Source organism: Magnolia sinica, chromosome 5, assembly GCF_029962835.1.
Source record: "Magnolia sinica isolate HGM2019 chromosome 5, MsV1, whole genome shotgun sequence".
Lineage (NCBI taxonomy): Eukaryota > Viridiplantae > Streptophyta > Magnoliopsida > Magnoliales > Magnoliaceae > Magnolia > Magnolia sinica.
In genome coordinates this window covers 93,275,750-93,298,322 of record NC_080577.1, presented here as the reverse complement: position 1 = coordinate 93,298,322, position 22,573 = coordinate 93,275,750, and the positions used below count along the sequence as shown (strand labels likewise).

At 38.9% G+C, this 22,573-nt stretch overlaps 1 protein-coding gene across 3 annotated transcripts in view; it reads left to right on the top strand.

Moving 5' to 3' along the window:
- Window positions 1-22,573, top strand: part of LOC131246316 (cycloeucalenol cycloisomerase) — a 77,960-nt gene that overhangs the window by 30,205 nt on the left and 25,182 nt on the right. For all 3 annotated transcript variants that reach the window (XM_058246292.1, XM_058246294.1, XM_058246295.1), the window contains exon 5: window positions 13,041-13,151. In XM_058246292.1, the coding sequence (XP_058102275.1) occupies window positions 13,041-13,151 (111 nt within the window). The remainder of the gene's footprint in view (window positions 1-13,040; window positions 13,152-22,573) is intronic.

Sequence of the window (22,573 nt, the reverse complement as noted above, 5' to 3'; positions counted from 1 at the left end):
CCGCCGATATATCGTCGATATCGCATAAAAAATCAGATCCGGGTTGTGGAGAATTTTAAAAAAAAAAATTGAATTAGAAAAAAAAAAAGAAAAGAAATTGGAGAGTACCTGGCTGTAGCGGTGATCGGAGGTGAGCCATTCGACAGGTAAGTACGATTTTCTTGCCATTTTCTTCAACTTCCCTCTTTCTCGGAGATTCCGGCAAGGAATCAGGTTGGATCGACGAACCCTTCCTTCTGGAACGAGATTTGAGGGGACGGAACCCTGCGTGCGTGAAAGACGGATCGGACTGCGTGGATGGGGATAAAAAAGGAGAGGGAAAGTGAAAGAGGGGCGCGGATGTGTAAGGGCTTTTGCGTCGTATAGACCGAACGTACTACCCACCTTTTTTCATCAGACGTAAGCACGAAAGCAGGGAAGCGGATTGCGTACTGAGTAAACTCTGTGGGGCCCACCGTCATTCATGCATTGTATCAACGCCATAAATCCACTTTATCATATAATTTTAGGGCTTTAAGCCGAAAATTAATCATATCCAAAGTTTTAAGTGGACCACTCCACATGAAATAGTGTGAATTGAAGTTTACCGTTGAAAAGTTCTTGGGGGCCCACAGAAGTTTTAGATCAAGATGATATTTGTGTTTTCCATTCATCCATGTCTGCGTGATCTTATGAACAGTTTGGATGACAAATAAACATACTGGGGGCATTAGAAATGTTTCAACGGTGGAAATCAATACTTCCATTGTTTCCTTTGGCATGGTCTACTTGAGCTTTTGATATACTTCAATTTTGGGTTCAACCCCTAAAATGATCTGGAAAAACGTATGGACGGTGTGGATAAACCACATGAATTCACAGTGGGCCCAACAGAGTTTACTCAGTACGATAAAAGTGTACTAAGTAACTCAGTACGCAATCCAATTTCCGAAAGCAGACCTCATTCGTACAGACTAATTCAGAAATAAGAAAATAGCCCTGCTTTTAACAACTTTCTACTCACTTTTGCAAAAAAACAGGGGCAATTTAGTCCTAAAGTCTAACTTCGTAATGTAAGGTTTTGGGACGTCGCCAAATCACGCTGGGTAAAAGGCAACGTCTATTTGTTGAGCCCACCGTGATTACACGTGGTTTATCCACGCCGTCCATCCGTTTCTACTGATCATTTTAGGTGTTGAGCCCAAAATTGAACCATATCCACAACTCAAGTGGACTACATTACAGGAAACAGTGTTGAATGAACGTTGACCATTAAAAACGTTTTGGGAGCCATAAAAGCTTTGGATCAACTTGATATTTATTTTTTCCCTTCATCTGGGTATTTAGGACCCAATCAACAGATTGGATGTCAAATAAATAGTACAGTGGGCCTTAGGAGGATTTTAATGGTGGGTATCCAATCATTATTGTTTTCCTTTGGTGTGGTCCATCTGTGATTTATATCCCTATGATTTTTTGTATCAATCCCTAAAATGATCCGTAGAAATGGATGAACGGAATGGATGAAACAAATACATTATGGTGAGGCTCACGGAGCACCGACCACCAGCCATGAGGCCGGTGTCAGGGGGAGTAGCCAATCCGTCTCCCCACGCGCAGAAGATACTGATAGGTTGCGTAGCCAGACTGGCTACCGAAGTGATGCACCAAGTTCTGTGGGGCCCACCATGATGTATATATTGTATCTACACCGTCCATACATTTGGCCATATCATTTTAAGGCATGAGACAAAGAATGAGTCAGATCCAAATCTGGAGTGGACCCCACCACAGAAAACAGTGGGGAGAGGGACGCCCACCATTGAAACCTTCCTAAGGTCCACTATGATGTTTATCTGAGATCCAACCTGTTTATAAGTTCAGACAGACATGAAAGAAAGGAAAAAACAAATTTCAGCTTGATACAAAACTTTCGTGGCCCTTACAAATTTTTAATGGTGGGCGTCACTCTCTCCACTGTTTTCTGTGGTGGGGTCCACTCGAGCTTTGGATTTGACTCATTCTTTTTCTCATGGCCTAAAATGATATCTCTAAATGGATGGACGATGTGGATACAACAAATACATCATGGTGGGCCCCACAAAACTTGGTGCGTCACTTTAGGGTCCACCATGTCATTTAGTTTCCATCCAACTTGTTGATATGTTCATATACACACCTGTATGAAGTGAAAACATGCTGGGAATAAAGCAGTCACAGCTCTGTAGGGTAAAACATGCTGTAAATGTAAAATCTACTGTTCATCCGATGATCCGTACACACAAACATCGCATAGCTTAGGACCCTATACAAAGGAAACTTATTATGTGCATATTTTTTTTTGAGATGTTATGATTTAAAAGTGTGTATTAAGGGCTTTTTTAACAATCCCCAAAGTTTCATTAAAAATTTCAACCATTTTCTCAATGTTTCCCATGTTTCCCAAAAAGTGCGATAAATTATGCGATACAGATAACCGATACGTATCTGTATCCCAAGGGTGCGATACCGATATTTCGAACACTGGCACTAACTATCATGGGATTAAACTTACAAGCCATACTATGAAACTTTGGGAGAATGTGATTGAGCAAAAGACTAAGGCATGACATGAATTGATCCGAACATCAATTTGGTTTCATGCTTGTGAGGTCTACCGCTGAAGCTATTTTCCTACTTCAACAATTGATGAAGAAATATAGGGAGAGGACGGAGGATCTCCACATGGTCTTTATTTAATTAGAGAAAGCATAATATAGGTTCCTTAGAGAGTTAATCTGGTGGGTGTTGGCAAAGAAGTAAGTCTTAAGAGGATATATTGATGTGTTGAGGATATGTATGAGGCAGCTGTAAAAATTTTGAGGACCACTAGTTGAGAGACAAGTGAGTTTCCGATTATTGTAGGCTTGCAACAAGGGTCAGCGTTGAGCCCCCTTACCTTTTCAATCAGTTATGGACGGGTTAACTTATAGAGAATGCTAGTGTATTATATTTATAGTGTGTCCTTTTAGTGTAAGTGCATGTGCACACTTCCCTATTCCCCTGCAGTGTACTATATGCTTTTTCATAATAAAATATTATGTGTTAGGGCATGCAAGCCCAACACACATCATCTCTCCCAAACTCTCCTCCTCCTTCTCTCTCAATATTCTCATCTCTTCTTCACATTATCCTCATCAAATCTTTTTCTACTTGGTATCAGAGCCAATTCAAGGCATTCCGCATCCAACAGGTTGAGAGGCAGCCGTACGGCTGACGTCAGCATTGTACGGACGCATGGGCTCTGTTTGAGCTAAAAGTTTAGGAGTTTGATAGATCTTGATTTTAGAAGATTTGTCATGATTTTTTCAGAATTTATTGGACCTCATTTCATGGTATTTTGGGCGAAATAGAGAAATTCGAAAATCGGTTCAAGATTCCTTTTTCTTTGATCTACCTCAAATCGGTAAGCTTTTCTTCGGTTTCTTTGCTCAAGATGGACCGAAATCTTCCTCCCAAGCTATCCATGGTGGATTTTTACTTATGATCAATGATTGAGAGGTTTTTAACCTAAAATGGGCGTGCGGCTGGGCCGTTTTCCACTCAGTCAAGCCCTATTTGACTGCGTTTCATGGTATTTTGGATGATTGATATTTGTTTGAGGTTTATCTCTTGTTATGTTGAAGGATTGAGTGAGATAGAGTTGTTTGAATCAATCTTTCTTGGCATAGGGGGTCTCTTGGCATAGGTTTATTTCTCTTGGACTCTATTATGGCTGACAAAGGGCCCTCATCTCTTGGCATGGGGTCTCTTGAATCCAACCCCTTGCAAATTACCTCCACTAAGTTGAATGGTGACAACTATCTTCAATGGGCAAAATCTGTAAAAGTGTTCTTAGGAGCCCGTGAGAAGTTGTATATTTTGGATGATACCTATAAGTCTTGGACAAAGGAGAATTATCAAGTTATTGCATGGTTGTTGGATAGTATGGATTTCTCGATTAGCCACTCAGTGATGTTTTTATCCTCGACTAAAGGCATTTGAGATACGCTTCATGATATGTTTTTGGAGTCTCAGAATTTTTCACGGGTATTTCAGCTTGTTCAAGAAATTGGTCGGTTCCAACAAAACTCAATATTATTAAAAGATTACTATTCGATGCTTCGGGGTATGTGGGATGAGTTGGATATGTATCAGCCTCTTCCTTCCAAATGTAAAGAGGATCATGAACATGCTCATAAGCAACGGGATGATACTCGTATCATGCAGTTCCTCGCTGGGTTGAGTTCTGATTATCTTCACGTTCGCAATCAGGTTGTTATGCAGGATCCTCTTCCCCCATTGACGACAGTCTATGCCATGTGTCAGCGTGTTATGATCTCTACTCTTCCTTCTCATTCATTTGTGCCACCCGAGCGTTCGGCACATCTTGTTGACGATCAGTACTCCCTTGGTCTTAGGGTACCATCCTTGAGCTCAGGGCGCATTTCTGGTTTTGGTGGTCGTGGTAGAGGCCGCGATCTAGATCGCAGTCGCGGCGGTCGTAGTCTTCGTGGTCGTGGTGGACGTGGACGAGGACGTGATGGTTCCCGCATTTGTTCACATTGCGGTGGAACTAATCACACTATTGATTATTGCTGGCAGCTACATGGTCGTCCTACGTATGCCGCTGCTTCTGTTGCTTCCTTTTGAGACAGTCTTCCACCCCGACAGCTGAGCAGTCTACTTCAGGGGAGTCTCTTATTATTTCTCGGGCGGCATATGATGCCCTTATGCGGCTTCACATTCGGGATATTCCTGAGCCTTCTCACGCAGCTTCGGCCCAGTCAGGTACCGCCCTTCTTGCGTCATCCTCTCCTACCTCCTGGGTCATTGACTCTGGAGCTTCCTCCCATATGACTGGTAAGTTGCAATTCTTTTTTTCTTATTCTTCTTCTTCTTCTCCCACTCAGTATGTCACAGTCGCAGATGGAACCCAATCTCCCATCTCTGGGATTGGTTCCATCCCTCTCTTCTTCCTTGTCTTTGTCCTCCGTATTGCATGTGCCTCGTTTTCCATTAAACTTATTGTCTGTTAGCTCTCTTACTAAATCATTAAATTGTTCCATTACCTTTTTCCCTTCTTATTGTTTGTTTCAGACCTACAATCGATGAGAGTGATTGGTGGGGGGCATGAGCGAGGAGGCATTTATCTTCTCGATGATACACCCGTTGCCACTTCTAGTACCCTTTCTCTAGATCAAGAGTCCATGACTCGGTGGCATTGCCGCTTAGGCCACCCATCCATTGCTAGATTGAGACTTTTATTTCCCTCCTTACCTGTCACTAAACCATTATGCTGTGATATTTGTGAATTGTCTAAACATCATCGTGCTACGTTTCCTCCTAGCTCTTCTGGGAGGAAATCTCAACCTTTTCTTCTGGTTCACTCGGATGTTTGGGGACCAGCTCCGGTTACCTCGACTTTTGGATTTAGATATTTTGTTACCTTTATTGATGATTATTCCCGCATGACTTGGATTTATCTTTTGAAATCTAAAAGTGAAGTATTTGATGCATTTAAAGTGTTTTATCATGAAGTGTGCACTCAATTTCATTGTTCCATCAAATCCCTCCATTTTGATAATGGGGGAGAATACATGTCTACTGCCTTTCTGTCCTTCTTGCAGGAACGTGGTATTTTATCTAGGACATCATGTGCTCGCACTCCTCAACAAAATGGTATTGCAGAACGAAAGAATCGTCATCTTCTTGACGTTGCTCGCACTCTTCTACTTGGTATGCATCTACCCAAACATTTTTGGGGTGATGCTCTTTTAACTGCTACTTTTCTTATTAATCGTATACCCTCACGTATTCTGTCTTATAAATCTTCATTTACTATTTTGTATCCTCATGATAACCCATTTCCTCTACTACCTAAAGTTTTTGGTTGTACATGCTTTGTTCAAATTTTGGATGGGAGTAATGATAAACTTAGTCCCAGGGCGATTAAATGTGTCTTTATAGGGTATACTCGGAGTCAGAAAGGTTATAAATGCTTTGACTCATTGACTCGCAAGAAATATGTCTCTGCCGATGTCACCTTCTTTGAGGATCTTTCTTTTTTCTCCTCTCCAGGCAGATCCCTCTGTGATCCTCTTGCGCGTCAGGGGGAGTATAACTGTTATCCTCTTTCCACTAATGATCATGGGAAAACTCCTCTCCTCTCTATTCAGCATCCTGTTGGTGATATGGTTGAGCCTAAGCCTCTGCGGGTGTATCAGCGTCGAGATAAATCTTCACACGCTCAGTCATCTACCCTTCCGCTTACTTTGGATGTTGGTTCAGGTGACTCTCCTAACTCGAGTTTAGATCTTCCCATTGCCTTGCGCAAAGGTCACGATCTTGTACTCAACACCCCATTAGTAATTTCGTTTCATATGATCATCTTTCACCGTCTTTTCAGTCGTTTGCAGCTTCCCTTTCATCACAGACTATTCCTAGATCTCTCTCACATGCTCTTCAGAGTCCTGATTGGACAAAGGCGATGATGGAAGAAATGTCTGCTCTTGAGAAGAATCATACTTGGGATCTTGTGCCACTTCCTGTAGGCCATAAGCCTGTTGGCTGTCGATGGGTTTATACAATCAAGTTTCTTCCAGATGGCTCAATTGATCGCTATAAAGCCCGTCTTGTTGCTAAAGATTACACCCAGACTCATGGTGTGGATTACTTCGAGACATTTTCTCCAGTGGCTAAGCTTAATTCAATTCGTGTTGTGCTCTCCTTGGCCGTTAATTTATCATGGCCCTTGTTTCAGCTTGATGTTAAGAATGCATTTCTCCATGGGGATCTTACAGAGGAAGTTTACATGCATCAACCTCCTGGCTTTGTTGCTTCTCACAACCCTGCACTTATATGTCGGTTGAAGAAGGCTCTTTATGGACTCAAACAATCTCCACGTGCATGGTTCGAAAATTTTAGTCAGGCTCTCTTGGAGTTTGGCTTTGTTAGTAGTCATGCTGATCATTCTCTCTTTATATGTCGTCGATCGACGGGCATCATGGTTCTCATTGTCTATGTGGATGATATTGTTTTGTCCGGTAGTGATTCTGCTGGAATGAGGGAGGTCAAAGATTTTTTGAAGACCAAGTTTGAAATCAAGGATCTTGGTCCTCTTCGTTACTTCCTCGGAATTAAAGTTGCTCGCTCATCATCCAAATTGGTCTTGTCACAACGGAAATATGCGCTCGATCTTCTCATGGAGACCGGCATGTTAGGGTGCAAGCCTGCTACCACTCCCATGGATACTTCACAGAAGCTTCGACCAGATGATGGTCCTCTCCTTACTGATCCCGAGATGTATCAACGACTTGTAAGCCGGCTTATTTACCTGACTATTACTCGTCCAGATCTCTCATTTGCAGTGGGGGTTGTTAGCCAATTCATGCAAGCTCCCTGTACTTCTCATCTCACGGCTGTCTACCGCATACTTCGGTATTTAAAATCAGCCCCGGGTCTTGGCCTCTACTTTTAGTTGCATGGTCATCTTCATCTTTCTGGCTATTCCGATGCTGATTGTGCAGGTAGTACTTTTGATCGCCGCTCTACATCCGGCTTCTGTACCTTCCTAGGTGGCAATCTTATAACCTGGAAGAGCAAAAAGCAGCCAGTTGTTGCCCGGTCCTCAGCTGAAGCTGAATATCGTGCTATGGCTCATGCGACATGTGAACTTGTGTGGCTTCGCAATCTTCTTGAAGAACTTGGCTATCCTCCTTCGGGTCCTATTCCTCTTCACTGTGACAATTAAGCGGCTATCCATATTGCTCGTAACCCAGTTTTCCACTAGCGAACCAAGCATATTGAGGTTGACTGTCACTTTATTCGGGAGAAAGTTGCTTCTAAGGAAATTGTCACTCCTTTTGTTCGATCTGGGGATCAACTTGCTGATGTTCTTACAAAATCCTTGAGTCGAGATGCTCTTCATCGTGTTCGTGACAAGTTGGGCATGATCAACATCTATGCTCCAACTTGAGGGGGAGTATAGAGAATGCTAGTGTATTATATTTATAGTGTGTCCTTTTAGTGTAAGTGCATGTGCACACTTCCCTATTCCCCTGCAGTGTACTATATGCTTTTTCATAATAAAATATTATGTGTTAGGGCATGCAAGCCCAACACACATCATCTCTCCCAAACTCTCCTCCTCCTTCTCTCTCAATATTCTCATCTCTTCTTCACATTATCCTCATCAAATCTTTTTCTACTTAACTAGGCATTTGCAGGAAGAGATCCCATGGTGTAGTTGTTTGCAGATGACATAATTTGAATTTTGATTGACATGAAGGACGGTGTAATCACAAAGCTAGATTTATTGAAGGGTGTTGTAGAATAAAAAGGATTTAAAATTAGTCAGGCTAAAACATAGTATATGGGGTGGGTTAGTGTACACAGATTTGTGTGCAGCTGCAGTGCCACATATTTGAAGATGTTAGTGCACAAACTAATGTGCACCTACAGTGTATGGCGTACCATACTCAAGGATATCTCCTAGGATTAGATTTGATTTCCTAGAATTAGACTTGATCAGATTAGTGATTATTCGTGTTTATTTTAAGAGTCCTTATCTTTCGTAATCTATTTTACTATAAATAAACCATTGGGGAGAGGGGGAAACATACAACTCTCTTGCCCATAGGTTTCTCTCCTCTCTTCTTTACCTTTCTTCTATTTTTACATGGTATTATAGAGCACAAGTTATCCAACTCCCCGTTCTTTCTCTATTCTCTCCTTTCTTCTTTCCTTTCTTCCTTTCTTCATTCTCTTATTTGATTTTGAGGGTCTACCCTCCCTTTCTTTTCAATCTGTAAGATGGTGACAGAGAGATATATCTTATCCATCACCATCCTATAGATTTGACAATGATGAATACGTGATTCTTCCAGAAGTGTTTTCTCCACTAGCCATCCCCGCTGGAAGAGGCATCTCATCTCAAGGCTGCAAATCTCACAAGAGGTATCCTCGTAGACATCACATAGCACCGGAGTCAAGTTCCCGCAGCCAGCAATGGATCTGAGTCGGGATCATTCCAATGCTGCCGAATTCCATTTTCGGCACCAAATCTGAATCGGGATCCTTCCAACCGCCCTTTGTCTCTGTGTTTTCACGTCGAGAATTCTTTGCAGATGAAGAGATGTCAAAGGGGCTCTGTCTTATCCGAAGACAAGCAGCAAGCAACGAGCGGAGCAGATAATGCAAGTGGAGGTGCAGTGTCCTTAGTCGAGTGTATTTCATCTACTCTCCTTGTCAGTCAAGGGTACCAAAACTTCACTAATTTGACTAAGCCCTGCTTGCTTGTTTGCTTTTGATGCATAATCTCAAACTCGTGGCTAGGCGACATCATCATCGAATTCGATTTTCGGCACTGGATCTAAGTCGAGATCCTTCCATCATTGTCAGAATCCATTTCCAGTACCAGACTTGAGTTCAGCTTCTTCTAGCATCGCCAGATTATTTCAGTTCTGATAACTTCTCTAGTGTTCTTTCTCTCAGATCTAAGCCCAAAAGCCAGTGTTGTCAGATCTGCTGTGCAGTCCTCCAACAGTTGCTGCAACTGTCTTATGGACCACCTATTGTTGCTGGATTTGACGTACAGACCACCAACAGTTGCTGAATCTGCCCCGTGGACCGCCTGTTGCTGCTGGATCTGATGTAACTATCTCCAACAGTTGCTGGATTTGCCTCCAGGACCTATGGCAAGCAGTTTTGCTGGTTCTTTTGGTACCTCATGCTCATCCCTAAGGATTTATTTTCATCATATTTCTAATGGGAGATAATAAACATGCCTAGATTCCATCTGGATAAATTGATAGCCCTAGTTTTACAACTACTATAGTAAAACTAGACGGTTCAAATTACCGGGAGTGGTCCCTAGTAGCCTGAACGTATATTGGTGCTTAAAAGGTTGGGATACATTACAAGAACCAAGAAACAACCCAAACTTGATGATCCAACTTATGATGAATGAGAAAGTGAAAATTGGCATGTGATGTCCTCAATTCCATGCAACCCAAAATTACTCATGGTCTCTATCTCTTAAAGACCGCGATAAAGTAGCCAAAATGTACTCTCAATAGCCCACCTCTATCAACTTTACACAAAGATCAACAATCTTGAACATGGTGATGGAATGGTGGAAGAGTACTTTGCTAGCTTTAAAAAAAATTGGGAGGAACACTGGATAACTATCAAACAATTATTGTTGACTCAAAAGATTTGAAAATCAAATGAAACAACGTTGAATCTTTAAGTTTCTTACTAGTCTCCATTTAGACTTCAAACCTTAACAAATACAAATTCCTGGGAGAGAATCTCTACCTTTCCTCGAATTTGTACATAACGACATACGAGCAAAAGCTAGAAGATGAAATGCCTCTCGCGCTATGCTTCTAGAACAATCAGCCTTGACAACATAATCTAAATTTGTTAAAGGGCAAGGAACTGAATGAGGAAAATTTTCCACACTCTAATTGCAAGTTAAATGAGTGAAATTGGGGAAATTTCAGATTTCCCCCCGAATTTCTCCTTTTTTCCAAAATCGAAAAATCAGAGGTAGAAATCCACGATTGAGGTGCAAGACATGCAAAATTATGGGTTAATAACTTGGTTCCACTGATTCTAAACCATTTAAAAAAAAAAAAAAACCTCACCGACTGGGTTCCAATCTTGATTTTCCCACCCAAATCCTCTTTTCTCTCCAAACAACTCACAGGGATCGTCAAAATCCTCATAGGAATCTAATCTAAAAACTAAAGAAAAAAAAAAGGATTTTTGGCATTTTTACTTCTTTTTTTTTTTTTTGGGGGAAAGGGAGTTTTTCTCTCAGTATTGTCGATACATATCGCATATATCGATGATATTCGGGAACTTTATATTGCGATACATTCAAAATGTTGCAATATATTGATATATCATCGATACATTGTTATATTTTCATCAATACAGGAGAGTTTGATAAGTCCCCCCACTTTTTATCTTTGGAGTGTGATACTGATATATCAAACTATTGATATTTAAATCACTAGACTTGGATGGAGGTAGTAAGAAGAGACTTGATGATGTATGGTCTGACCTAAGGTATGATCCTTGATAGAGTGGAATGGCGGAACAGGATTCATGTAGCCGTCCCAATTGGTTAGATGATGAGGAGGATTGTTTCGTTGGGTTTTATCTAGCTTAGTGAGCTTGTTGGGCATTGTGTCCACTAGGCCTTCACTGTTTGCGAACTCCTCCTTTCAGGTCACGCACAATAGTTAGGCCACAATCAATGTTCGAAGTATCGGTATCGCTACAAGTTTCGCTGGCTAGGGATATGTAAACAATATCGATATCGTCGATAATATCGTTGATAACTGGAATTGCGGGGAAACATGGGAAAAACGGTGGAATTTTTAGGGAAACTTCAGGAGATGTTAAAATGTACATATTTGCATATTTAAAAATAAAAATAAAAAAATTGTAAATAGAATGCATACACAACAAGTTTCCATTTAATAGAGTCTTAAAAGCATGTGTTGTTGTAAGAAATCAGTCCAACTATCCCATCCGGCCTATTTAACCATCCAACCTTCCATCCTAACATCTGTCGATATTGTAAAATATCAACAACACATGATATTTCACCAAGAAATCATCAACAATTGGAAAGGAAATGGAAGATTGTAGTCTCAATATCGCTTGTGTTATGATATCGATAATATTGAGATATTATCAATATTATCAATGACAAATTGAACACTACATACAACCATGTGCTCATGAAAAAAAAATTGAAATAAAATTTTTTCTAATAAACAAAATTTTAATGGTATCAATCTGTTGGCAATATTATTGAAATATCATCGATACACTTATGATACAAGCGTTACCTATAATTTACATAGTCGAAAATATTGGTGATACATTGGCGATATTGATGCATTGGTAATACAAGCGACACCTAGAATTTACATAGTTGAAAATATTGGTGATTACATTAGCAATATTGATACGTTGGCGATACTTAGCGATCCATTGCTAATACCTGGAATTTTTTATACTACCAGCGTTATCGGTATCCCCACCAGTGTTATCAGTATCGCTGAGCTGGAGATAAAGATAATATCGGAGATAATTCGAACACTGGCTACAATCAAGTTAGGCAGGACAGTGGGTTGGCACTGTTTGGTAAACATGTATAGATCAGCTCCTATCAATTCTTTACAGACGGCTACTTGATCATGTCCTTTCCACTTATGGTTCGATGATAGTACATGTATCAAGGTATTCCACAACCGTAATGGTGGCCGCAACAGCCACTGCCGTTACCATTACCCCGCCATTTTTAGAAAACAATTGTTTCGGGCCCGCTACAGGCATACTGTAACACGTAACACTTACCACCGTTATCGTTACATAACTGTTCTGGCATACCATGATATGTATGTGCCTTAGTGCCAACTTAGGTGCCCATGTTTATTACTTGATACGGGGGAATCCTTGTGCATGTGTGCCTAGTGTTCGGCTTTATATCTGACAACTGCCCCCTCACGACCCTCCTTCACTTGCTTGTGCTTTGGTGAGTGCATGTATTAACCAGGCTGGGGTTAGTACTGGGAGGGACTGTGTTGGCATGCAGGTGTTAATGAGTGTGAACTTCTGCCATGGCTGGTTCTAGAGCATTGGGCAGCCAATCGTAAAACTTTGCCAATCTACCAATCAAAAGCTTGACTGGGCAATAGTGATATGATGATTTTCTTTTCAGTTTCAGTGATGCTTTTCATTTTAAAAAGGAGCAGAAAACCACAAGTTTGTGTGTACAACTACTAACGTGCATATGCATGCCCATGTATGAACGCTGTACAACGCGACAGTTCAAGATCATTAGTTATTCTGCTGACCTAAGCTCCTCCTTGTCTACTTAGTAGTTAATCTTGGGACTGATCTACTGATGCTTCTTTGCTGCTCTTTAAACTTAATCATTTTAATTACGATCTTATAAGAATTAGTTCATTATTTACCTCATTATGCATTGGGCACTTATGTTTTCATTATTTTCGCAGGCCAGTGTCTGGATTTTAATCTTTAGTTATGTTGGGAACTACTTTTGGACTCATTATTTCTTTACAGTCCTTGGAGCCTCATATACATTTCCATCATGGAGGATGAACAACGTAAGATAAACAATCCTAGCTACGATTTTAACTTGCCATTTTCAAATTAAAGTTTTATTATGTTTGTTACAATGAAGATATCCCACAAATGTATTTTGGAATACAGTATAACCTTTCTTACAGTTGGGCCATTTTGGAAACCATGAATTCCATGCCAAACAGCAGAAAAAGGAAAAGGGTTTTCCTTTGATGTGACGACTTGTGTTGTTTGGATAGAAAAGGGTGGATTCTTCCATTTATTACACGTTTCCATAATTTGGATTCTTGGCACAAGAAACTAGGTAAGTATTGTGAGAGGAACATGATATTGCCACTTGCTCCACAACTCGAACTCAAAATCGGAATCCATGTTTCAAGAATTCTCATGGATAATTATTGTTTCTTCCTCTCTTTTGCCTTGGATTCCACATATCTAAACATGCCCTTAATGTATTTTCATGTTGCTTTACGGTGGCCTTTTTCTCAAAACAAGCTGTGACTATAATACATTAGTTGAGAAAATATTATGAAAAAAACCTGAAGTAAGCCATGACAATTCTGAACAAGAACAAGATTCCCTTTTTAGTATAGTAGACAATGATTTATACTTTTCAGAAGAAATATGTATACAGGCAGTTCAAAGTTGGCTGATTCTAACATTCATTCAGCCAACCTTCCCCTGGATTTTCCTATGATTACCAATTCAAAAGACTAATCACGTCAGGGACCATTAGGCTGTTTGCAATCTCATCACATGCAAACAGATAAGATCAATAATCATCACGGGTTTAGATCTTCATAGTCACATGTGATACAAACATCAAGTTGAATTTTATACACAACCAAAGATTAGTTAGAATGAGAACGAGAGTTCAAGCTGCAATGTTCCCTTACCGGGTCCCTTTGCTCTATTGGAAATGACAATAGTGCAGCCATTTTGGCTCATGAAACTAGTCCTATGGTAAGTGGCAGTAAAATCATAAATTACTGATTTAAAAAAAAAAAAAAAATTATTGCTATTAAATAAATGTTTGTGGTGAAGTAGAGCTGTACACGAACCGAGTAAGCTCGAGTAACTCGCTCAACTCGCTCAGTTAAAGCTCGACTCGACTGGGTTCGGCCGAGTCGAGCTCATTTTTTGGTGCTAAAAAAATTCAAGTCGAGTCCGAGCTGGATTGAGTTTGACTCGACTCGGTTTGGCTGATTTGACAGGGTATATAAATACCCGGTCATCCAAAAACCCCAACCCTTTAGTCTTTCGAACCAACACCCCCCCCCCCCCAATGCTTGTCACTATCAAGTGCCTGTCCAGACTCCGGACTCCACCTGACCACCCCCTTTTCTCCTCCTCTCTCCAGTGTTCGACCAACCACTCTCTAATCCGACGAGTGGCAAGCAGAGCAGGTGCTCTCTCTCTCTCTCTCTATTTGCCTCCTCCCCTTGCCGGCCAGCGATTGTCAATGGCTGATAGTGGTATCTTGGTCGACCACTGGACCTGTGTACAGTATATATTGTATTAAATATAATATATATTATAAATTTATATATTTATAGTATATATATTACATACAACCCTTTTAATGCATATTAAATATATATATCTTATAATATACATTATTATATAATGTATATATATTATATATAATGTATTTATATATTATAATATTATAAACACGTAAACCCCTAAAAAGTGTGTGTGTGTGTGTGTGTGTGTGTGTGTGTGTGTGTGTGTATTATATTATACAATCTAAATTAAATGGATGGATGGATGGGATCGTGGGAGGTAGGGATGGATGGATGGATGGATGGTTATATGGTTCGTTGGATGTATTTGTTAGTTTGTTAAACTATTTTTAATTTGTTAATTTGTTAGATTATTAAGTTGTTTTTATATATTACTGTTGGATTGTGAAATTGTTTTTAATTTATTAGATTTCTTTTTTAATAGATTATAAGAATAGATAATCAGTTACCCGTTTGAGGATTTATATGTTGTCAGACATAGATACAATCTATTCTTGGATGTATAGAAATCCTCAAATTGTCTCATTTTTTAACAATTCAGGGTTATACTGTATTGTCTTCATTTATTCCATTTTAAATGCATATGCATGTTCTGGTTCGTCTCTCCTTTTTCTCTATAGATATATTTACTGCATTTATTTCTGCGTCAAATGTCTACACTTTGCGTGGATGCTTGACATGGGAATCAAATACTGAATAAATATATCTGGAGAGATAAGTGGAGATGCTGCCGGAATTTTGGTGTGTCATTTAAATTGAAAATTGAAGGCATTACAATCTATCCAACCTTGAATAAATGACTGATTTAGACAATTAGGCACGTATAATCGTTTAATTAAGCATTACATTTTGTAATTCTGTAAAGTGGTGTGGTGAAGATGGATAGATAATCAGTTACCCGTTTGAGGATTTTTATGTTGCAAGACATAAATACAGTGTGTTCTTGGAGATATAAAAACCTTTAGTTTTCCCATTTTTGGACAGTTTAGGGTTAGATTGTAATGTCTTCATTTAATCCAATTTAAATGCATGTGCATGTACTGGTTCTTCTTTCCTTTTTCTGTCTTGATATATTTCTTCCATTTATTTCCGTCATCAAATGTACATACTTTGTGCGAATGCTTAACATGAGAATCAAATACATTTTGAATATGTCTGGAGAGATAATGGGAGATGCTACTGGAATTTTGGCATGACATTTAAATTGAAAAATGAATGCATTACAATCTATCCAACCTTGAATAGGTGACTGATTTAGATAGTTAGGCAAGTATAGCCGTATAGGAAAGCATTTCAATTTTCAATTTATAAAATGATATGGTGAAAATTATAAACTTTCAAAACTGTCTTATACATGACTAGTGAGGAAGCCCCAAATACCCTGGTGCAGGTGCATCAGTCATATCTCCTCTTATTGTGGAAGGAAACGTGTCTTCAACTGCAGATAGAGGAAAGAAAAGATCAACAGTATGGGATGACTTTGAAGAAATCATGGTTAATGGTATGTTGAAGATCAAATGTATTCACTGCAAGTCATTATACAATAAGAATCCTTAAGGGTCAACAATACATTTAAACAGACATAAGCAAAATTGTTCAAAAAGACCAAAAATCTCACGATCAGGTCAATAGTTGTTGTCATTTAATGTGTTTTAGGGAACGGCTCCCAAGGAATAGTTTCCATTCATTGGTTTGACAATGAGAAGCTAAAAGAATGCTATGCTAGATTAGTTATCGTTGAAGAAAAACCTTTCAGAATGATAGAAAGCAAAGTGTTCATATCTTTCTGTCAATTGATTAACCCTCGAGCTGAAAAGGTGTCACGCGTGACTATGCAGAGAGTGCATGAAGTTGTATACAAATGAGAAGATGAAACTGAAAGAAATTTTGGCATCAGTCTCTAGAATAAGTTTGACGTTTGATTTGTGAACGACGTCCAATCAAATAAAGGTATAGATTTCATTAACCGCATACTACGTAGATTAAGATTGGAGACTTTGTAAGATAATTTTGAACTTCTGTCACATTCTTCTTCCTCGTACCGGTTTGCTTATTTCAGATTGCATCCACAATTGTCTACAAGTCTGGGGCATTGAGAAGAAAATTTTACAACAACTTTAGATAATGCTTTAGCAAATGACAATGTAATTAGTCTACGTAATTAATTCAAGGCAACCGGAAATTTATTTTTTGATGGAAAAATATTCTGAGTCAGGTGTTGTGCCCACATTCTAAACTTGATTATATAAGAATGGCCGAAAACAATTGATCATACTATATACAACATAAGAGAAAGTGTGAAATATATGAGGGGGTCACCTTTGAGATTGAGTATATGGAGTGACATTATCCAACGTTTGAATATGCCTTCTAAAAAAATGATGAAATTAGATATATGTACACATTGAAACTCGACTTATGAAATGTTAGATATGATAATGGAATTGGAGCTTACATTTTCTGAATATGCGGCACATGACAAAACGTATTTTTGTTTGCCGAGAGCAAATGATTGGTGCAAATCAAAATAAGCTCACAACTTTTTTAAAGTTTTTTATAACTACGCGAAGATTTTTTCTAAAAATAAGTATCCAACCGCACCAAGGGTATTTTGGTCTTCCTCACTAGTCATCTATAAGACAGTTTTGAAAGGTTATAATCTTCACCACACCATTTTATAGATTGAAAATTGTAATGCTTTCCTATACAACTATACTTGTCTAACTGTCTAAATCGGTCACCCATTCAAGGTTAGATAGATTGTAATGCATTCATTTTTCAATTTAAATGTCATGCCAAAATTCAGGCAGCATCTCCCATTATCTCTTCAGATATATTCATCATGTATTTGATTCCCATGTCAAGCATCCGCACAAAGTGTGGACATTTAACGACAGAAATAAATGCAGGAAATATGTCCAAAGAGAAAAATGAGAGACGAATTGGAACAGGCATATGCATTTAAATTAGAATACATGAAGACATTACAATCTATCGAATCCCGAATTGTCCAAAAATGGGATAATTTAAGGATTTCTATGCCTCCAAGAACACACTGTATCTATATCTGGCAACATAGAAATCCTCAAACGGGTAATTGATTATCTATCCATCTTCACCACGCCACTTTACAGAATTATAGGATGTAATGTTTACCTAAACTATTATACTTGCCTAACTGTCTAAATCAATCACTCATTCAAGTTTGGATAGATTGTAATGCCATCATTTTTCAATTTAAATGACATGCGAAAATTCCGGCAGCATTTCCCCTTATCTCTCCATTCATTCAGTATTTGATTCCCATGTCAAGCATCCACACAAAGTGTGGATATTTGATAACGGAAATATATACAGAGAGAAAAATGAGGAACAAATCAGAACAGGCATATGTATTTAAATTGGAATAAATTAAGACGTTACAATCTAACCCTGAATTGTCCTAAAATGAGATAATTTGAGGATTTCTATGTATCTAAGAATACACCGTATCTATTTTTGGCAACATATAAATCCTCAAATAGGTAATTGATTATTTATTCTTACAATATATATATTTTTTTAAAAAGGAAGGAAAAACTTACAAATTAAAAACAATCTCAAAATCCAACAGTAATAAATAAAAAAATAACTTAACAGTCTAATAAATTAACAAATTAAAAATAATCTAACGAATTAAAAGCAATTTAACAAACTAACAGATACATCCATATAACCATCCAACCATCCATCCATGCATCTAACCACCCAATCATAACATACATTATACATCCATCCATCCACCCAACCCATCCCATCCATCCATGCATCCATTCAACCATCCATCAATTTAGATTGCATAATTTATAATTATATATAATATATAATATATTATACAATAATATTAATATAATATACTTTAGAATTATTTAGGGGTTTAGGTGTTTATAATATATAATGTATTATATATTGTATATAATATATATACATATTATAATATGTGTGTGTGTGTACTGTAAATATACATTATATCTAAGTCTATAATACATATTATACATATTTACTATAATATATACTGTACGGAGTTCGTTTTGCGAAAGACAGGTGATCTGTTTGGCGGCTGCTGCTTATGGCTGGTATATGGAATCTGTGGAAGGAATGTAATGCGTGGTGCTTCAACGACAAGCGCTCCATCTTTGGAGCAAATTGTGAGAAGAGTGAAAAGGGATGTAGTTGAATAAGTTACTGGGTGCCTTGAAGTAGATTTGAATATAGTTTGCTCTATGTTGGAATTGTAAAAGTTTCCTGGTAGCTGTATATTTTGTCTTGGCTTCTGTCAAGTTTTTTCATAATCCTTCAAAAAACCATCTATGTGATAGGCAGCGTAATTTTGGGGCTATGCTCCGTTCACCATGGTCGTCATGATTTGGATGGTTCTTGTTGCATGTAAGAATCTCCATACATTTATGCCATGTGGAGGTGGATGGGTCATACCATTTCAAAATGGTGGTGAACTATCACTTCAGTAGTCCTGTCATTTGGGTTCAAGCTTGTAGCTTCCTGGTAGATAGGTGGGTTCAACATTGAGGAATTGGGTTTGAGCCCAACTTACCTGTAAAAGAAAGTATTCTTGTCTTTTGTTCGAGGAATGCTAAGGGCCTATTTGGTTTTCCAATTACCTGAGTAATTGGCGGTAAAGTAGGAATGATTACTTTGTGCCTGTAAAGACAATGGTTGTTAGAGGAATATGACTTTCCTCCCCATTGTTTGTTTTTTACACTCTTTTCAATAGAACATGCATCAAATCAGTGTGTGGGTGTTTGAGCACAAGATGTAATTGTCATATCAGACTTATGGTCTCCACCACCTCATCTATCATATGAATGAATATCTTGTTTGGATATGACCTGCATCATACTCGGGTGTAGTTGCTGACCGTTGCATGGAAAATTGAGACCGAAGGTTGTTGTGGAGTGGTTCACCTCAGATTGTGATCATTGGGGATTTTCTTGACCACATCAATACATGCGAGCAGGTCTCCTATCCAATAAGTTGGACTAAAAACTTATGGTCCACGTACCGAAATCTTTCTACCAATTAACTTCTTACGAAATCCAACCCATCCAATAGCTTCGCTCCACCGTACCTTCGTCCCTGTGAAAAGATCAGATCTACCCATTCATAATGTTTGCCACAGTATAGAAAACAGTGTATACACATTAACCACCCCATGATTTTGTAAGGCTTGCCTAGTGCCAGTGGCCAATTCTAGATCCCATTTGCATAATCATTTAGTGGCTCAAAATTAAAATCATGCTTATAAAAGTCCAAAATAGGCCATTAAAACATTGTCAAACAGTCTCCTCCATGCTTAGATGGGGTTCATCAACCAGATCGCATGTTCACTAATTCAGCGTAATGGCCTGAGCTGAATAGAGAGAACCAAAATTAAGATTCCGAAGATTAACTTTATAATGATCGCCGCATCACCGTTTCCCTTTTCTTCGACACATTCTTTGTGTGAGTCAGTGTCACTAGTGGATGGACAACTACAGGTCAGTTTTGAGGACCGGTGTAGAGGCTGACTGGTGCAATTGGCACTGCAACGCTCACTATGTTTTGACCTTGGACTCTCAAAGCTGTCTGGGATATCATCTCCTGGTACATTTGTATGGCCAATTTTTTGATAGAAAGTTGTCCAACCTATAGATGCCTTCGCAACCGAACTGTAACCACGGAAACAGGCCCTGGAATATCCCTCCACCTGTGCACGACACTCCTCCCAATTATAATATATCTTGGGTTGGCGGCCAATGAATGCGACGTATACCTTCTTACCCATTTGCACAATATGAAAAAAAATGTGCAAATATCATGACAATATTATAACAACTAGATGACGTAAATAGATTTTTGTTCCATATAATGATTGAAACAAATAGTGTATCAGTTTTTCTTCCAATCATTGGAGCACCCTGCTTTTCTAACTGTTCAATGAACATACCTGACCCTGTTTCCAATAGTAACACCTGCAAAATTATCCATGCTTACATGTTGTAGAAATAAACAGTGAAGTGACCAACTTCATATCCACCTATAATACATGTTCAGAAGAGGTTTGTAATTGAGCGAGGATCGACCATCCATACACATCATTATCCAAAATATTAACAGTCATCATCCAAAAGTCAAAAAAGGAAAAAAAAAAAAGGAGTAAAGACGTCCCACATGCCCTGTTTTAAACAGGCGCATCCATCCACCTAGCCAACATAGATAGGCATAGAGCCAAAAATAATAGTCTAAAAAAATCATATCCAAACCAGCTATTCATCCAAAATATCACAAAACCATGTTCCAGAGAATGAGCTCAGTCAGACGACTGATCAGGTGAAAGCAGCATTAGCACAAAGTCCAACCTCCTATGATCAGGGAGTGAAAGAAATGAGGCGAATTGTTGTTCATCTTTTGAGAGAATCCTTGTTGCGTGAAGGATCTCATGTCCTATCAGGCCTTCTATCTGCTCCAAAGCCGGTACAATTTGTGACATACATACCATGTCTCTCCCTTGGTGAATGGTTATAACGAGTGACTTTACGGCCTCCGTAACGTCGCTCATTCCTTTTCCAATGATGTTGCATGGGCGACTCATTCGTGCTCTCTTTCTTGAATTGACCGTGCTGCCTGTGTTAAGTTGTTCCCGTTTACATTCGGACTTCGGTATGATCTATTTGTGCCGTCATGACTTTGAAACGACCATAGGAATTCAAGTGCACTGCCCCCTACATTGTCACTGGATAACACATGTGTCGTCATTAAGATCAACCGATGTTTTTGGCAACATTTCGGGATTGCCAGACCTTCTCGAACACAAACCGTTGGGTATATTACCAGTGGAACAACGCCATCCAGTAGCTCGGTCGTTGCCGAGCAGGTATGTCAGGTCATCATACCTTCGCACTGGTTTGCCCTGTACATGTTGTGCATGTGGATGTGACTATCCACAAGAATGATGAAAAGATAGTATAAGAAAACATCATTTTCAGATTTACTATGTTATTAAACAAAAAAGAAAATAAAGTTACAGGAAAGCAAAAATATTGTCAAGCTCGCCCGTATGTAGTCTTCCCAAACCTCATCTTGGGCGGTTACAATCTTCAAGTCATCATCCCAGCCAAACCCACTAGCATTCAGCGTGTCTCGGACCTCATAATACAACTTCTTCAACGTGTGCAAGCGATTCCCAACATGTTTCTCTTGAAGTGATATACCTAGGGGCACTCTTTACAGTATCCACAACTATCTTATAAGTCTTTTTCTTAAATCCCATTGGCACTCTTACGACCTTTTGCAACAACATCCATCAGCGTATCAATGAGGCAGTCATCCATGTCATCGGTCCAACGCATTACACCACTAGACGATGCATTTTCATTATGTGATTTTATTTTATGTTTCCTCGGTGTCCTTCGTGGTGTCACATTTGGGTCCTTATCCGTTACTTTCGTAGGTGTGGACTGACTGTTTCACTTGTTGGGCGAAATTTCCATGTCACTAACTTCAGAAATCTACATAGAGTAAAATGAACATCTTTAATGAGCATTGCAACCTTGCATACAAGTGATGTAATGTAAGATTTTGCAAAGTTGAAAGTTACACACATTCCAAATATGATTTATATTGAAAAGCAGAATAATCATATTTTCAAAATTCCAAAAACATCATTCTAGAGACATATGCTTGTAGGTAACCGACTACATTCTTTTCGATTTCGCCTACTACAAAATAACAAATATCCAAGTGAGGATCATAGGCTACGACTCACAGGATGATAATCATTCCACATCCGTGAAGCAAGATTGTCTCGAAATGTCACCTATTCGTCCTTTTCACATTGTGTTACGTTTATAACCATACATTCCTCTTCAAGAGAACTAATCTCA